Source organism: Eutrigla gurnardus (genome assembly GCF_963514095.1).
Source record: "Eutrigla gurnardus genome assembly, chromosome: 22".
Classification (NCBI taxonomy): Eukaryota; Metazoa; Chordata; class Actinopteri; order Perciformes; family Triglidae; genus Eutrigla; species Eutrigla gurnardus.
In genome coordinates this window covers 16,836,758-16,845,697 of record NC_139933.1, presented here as the reverse complement: position 1 = coordinate 16,845,697, position 8,940 = coordinate 16,836,758, and the positions used below count along the sequence as shown (strand labels likewise).

Here is an 8,940-nt window from a genome sequence, read left to right as displayed (position 1 = left end):
ATTAATAGTTGATGAGGCAGGGTTGGTTGGAGGGTACTACCAACATGTGGCCGGCAGGGCTCCTCCTCTACAATCTCACGTTACACTCCATAAACTTGCCACTCTTTCCCACCTATACGTTTAAAAGAAGAAGAAAAAAAAGGAGGAGGAGGGCTCGCTTGTCAAGAATGCCTTAGAAGAGTTGTGAAAACAGCCAGCCCAAGGAGGGAGTCGTGCAGTCGCGGACGCAGCTCTCCCGCCGAGCCGCAAGCCAGTCAGATCAGTCAGGGTGAGAGAGAGAGAGAGGGTGTGTGAGAGCAAGACGGAGGGGAAAGTGTGTGTGAGAGTGTCAGGACCAGAGGCTCCAACGGACGTCACACACACACACACACACACTCGCAGAGAGAGAGAGAAGAGGGGGAAGCACGCTGACACAGGAAGGCGTCTATCTTCACGGCTGCTGGGCTGCTGGAAGAGTCCACGGTCTGACAGAAGTGAGTCCTGAGGTGGATGCACCGAGACCACGATGTGCATCTAGGCAGCTGAATGGTGGATGTTTTCTCACCGCTGACAGAGACACAGATTTCCAGTCCGAACTCACTTGTCTGAGGAGGGGAAGGGGGGGAGTTTCCGACTCCTCTACGAGACATTCAGTCGAGATTGTGTGAAGTGTTTCTGCTTCAACAAATGGATCAGCCGGCCAGCAGCTGCATGCGGAGCGCCCACCCCGGCAGCCCCATCTGGGGCTGCATGAGGAACCCTCACTCGGGGGTCCCCGGAGCCAATCTGCAGTCCCCCTACCAGCAGGCCCCTTTCTCCCTCCACCAGAAGTCCGACTTCCTGGCCTACACGGACTTCTCCAGCTCCTGCCTGGTGCCGACCGCGCCGCACGCCGCCTACCCCCGCGACGACAGACAGTACCAGGAGAGCCAGGGGGGCTACCAGAGGGCCGACTGGCAGTTCCCCTGCGAGACGCGGGGGAGAGCGCCCGAGGCCTGCCCCGCCATCGTCGCACCTGTGGTGGGAGGCGCCGCCGGAGGCGGAGGGCCCGAGCTGGACAGTGTAGGGGGGGACAGGCTCCCAGGGGCCGGGCCCGGAGGCTGCCTGGAGGGAGAGTACTCGCCACAGAGCGTGGCGTCGGCCGACTCCGACAAGAAGAGCTCCAACAAGAGGAAGAGAGATGTCACAGGTGAGTCGCCGTGATAGATGGGAGTCAGCTGGGTTTTATGGGGGAAGGAGGGCGTCCAGAAGGGAATCACAGGAGGCTTAGAAAAGGAAAACGTACAGTAATAGGAAGCACATGTGGGAGCAGTAAAACTGATAGTCCACATCGCTCTGTCTCTCTACACTTGTGTGTGTGGTGCTGAGGAAACAGCAGCAAACAATAAAAGTGAAAATTGTATGAGGTTTTTTTTTTTTTGCCAAACCATACAAATGTAAAAAAAATGCCATTGTTGCTCCTTTTTAAAGTGTAGAAGATGTCGAGTAGGTCAAGGTCCTGTATGGCACACATTCCACCGTCGCTCTTAAACGCAGCACTCTCACCACATCGTTATGTGAAAGGTGAGCAGGTGACGAGACTTTTGTGTTTTCTTCAAGTAGCGGTCGCATCCTCGTATTGTTCAGAAAAAGGGCTGAGATGATTAACGGGACGTCTGAACGTTTCATTGGGCCCCATATCCGTTGGAAACGCACTATTGTTTAGTAGCGGCGTGGCCGTGTTCCAGATGGCGCTATGATCAGGCTTCTGTGGGGGAAAAGTGACCTCGGGCGTCACAGGTGCTTCAGATTGTTTAAATTATTATTTATTATCAATATAAGTCTCAAAAGTGAATTAAATTCATGTGTTTTATTGTGAATCAGGAATTTTATCGACTTTAAAATGGTCAAAGAGGGAAAAAAAGTGACCATGCTAAAATACTTTTCAGCCGCTTCACCGAACGCCAGCGAACCGAAATAAGATGATGTTCCTATTACACGCTGTTTCCAGCCACGCTCGCTGCCAAAAGACGTTTCTTTTCACCCACAAAAGAATGAGTTCACGTATCCTCACGTGTCCCTGTATCTGCCCGGAGATGTGCCGTAAGCACTGAAATAGCATCGCGGTATGCTTTCGGATTATACTGCAATTTATCCCACCGATCACGTTTCACACTTTGCTAACGGGGAGCAAAAAAAAGTAACCAATATCCGTGACAAAGTCGTTCTCAAAAGTTTCACAGCGTGAACATCTAACAGCCAAATCGACAGAGGATGTGTTTACATTTCGACTCAATCTAAAAGGCATTAATGTTTGAATGTGCAGAATTTCACCCGGGCACAATATTAATAAAACCACATCCAACACATCTGGAAGGCTCATATTTCATCTGTGGAAAAATAAACTCTAAACTGGATCAAAATTTTAGACGGTTGAAATTTGTGATGATTTATGCGACGCAGATGGCATTTGCACCTTTACGCCTAATAAGAAGGAAAAGTCATCAATAAATCCTGGACATTTGTGCTGGAGAAACACGTGAGGAATATGTGGCGAATATGTATTTACTTTCATCCACGTCCGCGCTGGGTGGAGTTTTCTCCATCACACACGTTACAAATATCTGATCACGCCGAGCACCAATAATAATTTGTAGAAACGACGTGACCGATGTCTGCAGCAGCCTAATTGAAGGGCATGGTGGGGGAGTGCAGACCCCCACCACCATCCACCCCCACCCCCACCATCACCCCTCCCTTTCTTACCTTATTGTAACCTCCTCTCACTACACTGAAAACATGCCAGACCACGTCTGGTAAAATCACTTTGCCTGCGAGCCCACGTTTTTTTTTTTACATTCTTATCCATTGACATTTTCCTGTCGTTAAGCCGTAACACAATCTCCCACTGAGTGCATGCAACATGTCTGACCATCGGCTCTGCGTTTCACAGAAAGAAGTCCTCCGCTCTCTGTTGACGAGCTGGTAGAAGAAGCATATATTAGGAAAATACCCCCAAGGCTTTCACATTACAGACAGAGCTGCTATACAGTGTGTGTGTGTGTGTGTGTGTGTGTGTGTGTGTGTGTGTGTGTGTGTGTGTGTGTGTGTGTGTGTGTGTGTGCATTCATACAGATATGGAAATGTGTTTCCAAAAAATGCCAAAGTTCTGTTTATAATACAGGAACTTTGACGTAAACTCTGTTATTAGCAAATATTATTATACTTGGTATTATAGTGACTGCAATTCCAGATAAGCAACAGCTGGGGGGAAAACTTCATTATAAAATCAAACATTTATTAACAGGATATTAAATTAAATGTATAAATCGTTTGATAACAAACTATAATAAATAAAGTGAATACATATTTTTAAGTCTTTATAAATGTGTTTGTCACTAAACGAATGCAAAGTAACGTAGCTTTATGATCAGACATATTTAAAAAATCCAAATGAACATGTTTAAATCACTCACATGTTGGATGAAAAGTGTTTATAAATGTCGAACCAGATTATTTATATTCATGAAAAAAACATGTATTGTGTGAATTCTGCTTAGAAATAATAAAGTAGGAGGTTTAAATAAAGTAAAAGCAATAAAAACACACTCACTGCCGGCTCCCCACTTTTACACCCACAAATTACGCGTTCAGTCACACCTGTAATTTTCACCTGTGGTTTTTGATTTAAAGTAACAGCGGCTTTAATTCGCTCCTGATGAAGACAAACTACTTTTGCACCATCCAGCCCGAAAAGGCACCAAATGCTGTTTGTCTGGGGGAGCCTGCTGGGCGCAGAAGCCTTCTCCCTGCAAGTTTACGGTCTCTGGCTGTGCAGGATATTTATTGGGGTCTGTTTACTGAGGACCAGTCTGTGCCCTGCCAGGTGTTCCAGTCTTAACCAAAACCTGCTCCACACAGCTCCAGAACCAGACCTGACGCGCCGCGTCACTAATGACGCTCAAACAACAATAAGAAGGGTTTTTTTTTCTTTCTTTGGCATGACACGCCGGTCCTCCAGCACACACATATCAGTCCTGGTCTGCCCAGTCCCATCTGGCACCGGCTCAGCAGTCCACTTCACATTCTGGCCCGCCGCTCTGGCAGCCGCCGAGCAGAACTTCTCACGTTGACAAATTAGAACCATTTTCTTAGAGATTACATCAGCTGCTGGTGTCGACGCACAATTATTACCCAGAACCCTTTTTTTTTCTCTCTTCGCTTTAACACACACGAGAGGTTTTAAGTTAAATCAACCGGATTTCATTTATATTTATCCTGGTAATTGAGGTTTTTTAAAGAGGGAATATGAAAGCCGGGCAAATCTGTAAAACTTAGTAATAAACTGTGACTTTTGTCTGAAACTCATGTCAGATTTGTATTTTCCTGTCCGCCACATTCATAGAGATATCTCAGGCTTAGTCCTGATGTATTTGCTGTCATGTAGAGATGAGTTAATGTGAGTCTCCTCCAGAGGGAAATACACACACACACACGCACACACACACACACACGAAGCAGTTGGACCTGGACACATCCGCACCTTTGTTCTTTTGTTAGAGGCTTTAACGATGTTCCGCTGCATTCCTCCCCTAACTCGGTCCCTCTGTGGCTGGTTTGGTGGGCTCGGCCCCGATACACACTCACACACACACACACACACACACACACACACACACACACACACACACATTCACACCATGAATGAATCCTTTAATGCACAAATTTCTACCTAAACCTAAACAAATAAATAAAGCAGAAATAGAAACGTGCACGCTTGCATCAAAGCTGCTGCATACATACGTGCGCTGCAGGTGAACGGGACCTGTGAGCTCGGGTCCGGGTGGTCTCTCCTTTTTAAAGTGCTGGTTTTGGTGTTTACTATATGAGGGGCCTCCCAATGAAGAGTCTTTGGAGTTGTGGTTTGTTGGTTGAAGAGGTCCTTCAGGTCAGTTTAACAGTCAACGAGAAGCTGGAGGGTTAATTCAAGTCAGAGTAGCTGCGAGTCCGACAAAAGTAGAACCACTGGTCCATAATCTTTATAAAGAAATATGAAGGTGTATCATATCCAACTTTATTTTTTGTGTAAAAACAACATTCATCAGTCTTGTGGAAAGTAATCTGAAAACACCCACCTTAAAGTGTCTGGATGTATTTCCTGTCCGGTCTCCCTGCAGACATCCAGGAGTCCAGTTTTAAGGTGGACTCCAGCTGCAAGGCCCGGAAAGAGCGCACGGCGTTCACCAAGGAGCAGCTGAGAGAGCTGGAGGCCGAGTTCACCCACCACAACTACCTGACCAGGCTGCGCCGCTACGAGATCGCCGTCAACCTGGACCTCACAGAGAGACAGGTACGCGTGTCACATGATAATATAATATTATATTAATACCACAGGGTTCAGTCATCAAGACTGTTATATCTGCAGAGTCAAACGTGACTCTTCATGCAAGAATCCTCTCATTCAGAATCATCAACTAGCTGTTACCTTTTTCTGTGTTACTGCTGCTCTTCTTTTCCAGCAGCAAAAACTTTCAAGGAAAAAAACACCTTCATGACTTCATTGAATTTGATTTCCAAGAGAATAAAATGCAACAAAATGACATCAAAATATATCAAAAAGGGTAATCATCACTTAGTTAATGTGGGCGTCATCCGCAATATTAATGTCTCTCCTTCCACTGTCTGATAATAATAATAATAATGATAATGATGATAATAATAATGCACATAGATGCATTTAGGTTGTAATGAAGCGTTTTTTCCACGGTGTTTTTCATGGTGTGGTCGCGGCAGAATGACATGAGCTGTAACGAGTGGGCGGCAGCTCCAGACTCGGTGAAATCGGGTGACCATGTGTCGATGCTGCTGGATGAAACCCCGTCTGCCTGTCAGGCTCGCTGTCCCAGCTCCTCCTAATGAGGCCGCGGTGCCACAGTGACCACACATACTGCCGTCTGCTGCTTCAATCTATTTCCCAGACCTCTGCAACACACACACACACACACACTTCCCCTGCAGACAGACACACTCTCACAGCCGGGTTCCATCTTCACTCGGAGCTCCCACTGCAACTCCGCGGCCTTTTCCAGCTCGTCCTACACGCTTTGGCGTCTCGCCGTCCTTCCGACCGGCCGCGATGTGCAGAAAAACCCGGGGACGAGGAGGAGGACGCGGTACGTGGGAGCCGATTGAGTTTGAATCCCAGAGTTGCGACCGGGGGGGAAGAATGTTGGAGTCAGATGTGCAGAAGTCACCTGGAACTGACCGGAGATTCTGTGTGCTTGAGCCTCGAGAGTCATCGTGAAGTTTGAATTGACTTTAAAATGTTTTTTATTCTGTCCTGTAAAAGTTTCACAAACTAAGACAAAGAGCTCGGAGCGTAGCATCGCTGCATTTTAACATTACACAGATGCTTTTAGATGGTAAGGCTGGGGATATTTTATAGTTTTTTTCTTACAGCAACAAATCCTGTGATAATACAAACGTTCTTCCTCCTTTGTCAGCGAGCCACACTGGTTCTTCTCTGGGATGAACGTCGGCCCTGCTGCTGCAAATACCCACCAAAGCAATAGTCCCACACAAATGCAGCCATTTACTCTTTTTTGTTTTGGGGTCAAGGTTCGGTTCAGTACATCAGGGCAAAATAAAAATAATAATGATGAGAATCAATCCGTTTATTTATTAGATGTGAAAAGTTCTGATCTGATGGAGGATGGTGCCAACCAAACCAGACGTCCTGTCCGGATGAATCAACGTATCGTTGCTCCGCTAGAATAGACTGAATGCTAACAGACTAATTGTTCAGCCTTATGTCTGCCGATAAGCAAGCCGTTAATTCTCAGTTAATAAAACGGGACTCCATGATGTCTCTGACGTGTCTGAGACGAGCACCAGATTTCAACCTGACATCTCGGCGTCCGCGTCCGTCCAGTAAACGTCGTTCTCAGTCACAGACAGAACCAGTTGTTTTCCCTCCTGCATCTTCTATGTAATTTCAGGAAGTGTATGTTTTCGCTGCTATTCTTGGCTGGACAGTCGAGGCATGATATCATCCACATTTCAGAGCGGTGCAGCGATGCAGATGAGCTCCGTCCACGCCGTAAACTCACATCCTGTGTAGGCCGACATCCTGAGAGTTGACTCTTCTGACCCGCCGTCTATACGATACTCTCCCTCTGCATTTGCAGGGGATTTTTTCTGAGCCAGAACCGAGAGCTTTGCGCCGACAAATTCATGCTCCTTCGCAAGGCCAAAGGCAAACTGAGCCAATTCCTATACAGCGCTGGGAGATTTGTGGGGGATTATTTGTCTGTTTTTCCGCTGACCGTGTTGTAAATTTAGCTAAAAATTGCCAAATGGAGAGAAAAGCCACAGTGATCCTGTTACAAGTTCAAATTCTGTGAATAAAAAGAGAAAAAAACAATTCTGCTGTGTGTCTGTGTGAGAGTTATCTTAGTATATATGCTTATTGTTTTATATGAGGAGGGCTTCAACAAATGATTCACATTTAATCCTTTAATGGCGTTTAGCCTGATCACATCCGACTGCTCTAACTTTTGCCTTGCAGTTGTCTATTTTAATGAGTTTACTTCTATTCTTATTTTAGTTTGGCATATTTCTAATAATGATTTTTTTTCTAATGTAATGTATACGCGTATCTGTATTTATGTCTGTTCTTGTGCTGTTGCAACAACCAGAGGATCAATAAAGCCTTTAATTATCTTATATAAAATAATATTACATAAAATGTCAGAAACTGAACTTTGTCGGGATAGGAGAGGATCAGTGGGTTTTTGCCTAAAATGATCAGTTATTTAATTGCATATTAAATGATTACATTTTGTCCATGCATGCTGATAACACTAAGACCTTCTTAAAGACAGTTTGTCTTTAAAATACACTGTTAACTGGATGCTCTGCTTTCCCTCGCAGGTGAAGGTGTGGTTTCAGAACCGCAGGATGAAGTGGAAGCGAGTGAAGGGGGGACAGTCGTCTTCGCCCAACGACCTGGAAAACGACGACATGGACTCAGCGGCCTCGCCCAGCTCCGAATGAACAAGGGGGGGCGGTGTTACGAAAACAGGAGGTGACCTTGGGGGGTGGGGGGGGTCACCTGGACGCCGACGCAGCACAAACGCCACTCTCTCTGGAAAGCTGCAGGAACGGAACGAGACTCTTTGTTTGTTTAAATTCCCAGGAACGAATCAACGAGCATCTACTTTGCTGTTGTAAATAGTTGACTTGTGTCCACGATGAACTGCATTTCTGATACACTATTGATTGATAAATACTCCACCTCTTGTTTTAAACACTCGAGGCGATCCTTCTGGTCATTGTAGATCGGTGAGTCCAGATAGAAGCTGAGGCCGGCGATGACGTGTCGGAGCGTGATGTGATGCGTTTGAGTGCATCAACACCGGCTCCAACACCGTAATCACGGAACTCAACGCTCGACTACAACTAGGAAAACGCAGACTGCACAAGTGTTGCCAAGCCATAAGTGCCTCAGAATCAGATGGGTTTTTTCAGTTTATTTTTCCTAGATTATAGGGGTTTTTTCTAATCTGTCAAGCTTTTCTTTTTTTTAATCATTCTTTTTTTTTATACATGTTGAATGTTATTGATAAAACACAGATGTTGCCTGTTTCTGCAAATAGAATAAATCATCTGCTGCAAAAAGAATGATGGGAAAAATATCTTGATAATTTGTTCCACCCGCAACAGTTGAGTTACGATTGGACGGTAGGTGCGTCTGTATTCCCGGCTGATTGTTTCATCACGCCGAGATATTTTTGGTCGGATATTACAGTCGCTGAGAAAATGATAACTGAGGAGAAGCGGTTGTTTCTGGCCGACATAAAAGGTCATAAATCGTGTGCGTGTACTCGCATATCCCTTTAAGCATCAAGTATTTTTCCGCCTGGTCGAGAGATAAGCCGGCCATATTTTCTTTTTTGTAGCAATTCAAGCCGGTCTGGTGTT

The 8,940-nt window shown here is 45.7% G+C and overlaps 1 protein-coding gene across 1 annotated transcript; it reads left to right on the top strand.

Annotated features, from left to right (window-relative positions):
* The first annotated feature begins 212 nt into the window (after window positions 1–212).
* Window positions 213–8,631, top strand: meox1 (mesenchyme homeobox 1). The gene is made up of 3 exons (XM_084040261.1): window positions 213–1,168; window positions 5,136–5,308; window positions 7,891–8,631. Exons 1-3 carry the CDS (start codon window positions 667–669, stop codon window positions 8,011–8,013), a joined length of 798 nt encoding a protein of 265 aa, XP_083896387.1. The 5' UTR covers window positions 213–666; the 3' UTR covers window positions 8,014–8,631.
* Window positions 8,632–8,940: the final 309 nt, after the last annotated feature.

What these genes read in the sequence shown, in the direction of transcription:
- meox1 (XM_084040261.1), top strand. Translation starts at nt 667, where the DNA reads ATGGATCAGCCGGCCAGCAGCTGCATGCGGAGCGCCCACCCCGGCAGC. An exon ending in GAGGAAGAGAGATGTCACAG is followed by an intron (nt 1,169 to 5,135) that starts GTGAGTCGCCGT and finishes GTCTCCCTGCAG; the next exon opens with ACATCCAGGAGTCCAGTTTT. An exon ending in TGGACCTCACAGAGAGACAG is followed by an intron (nt 5,309 to 7,890) that starts GTACGCGTGTCA and finishes TTTCCCTCGCAG; the next exon opens with GTGAAGGTGTGGTTTCAGAA.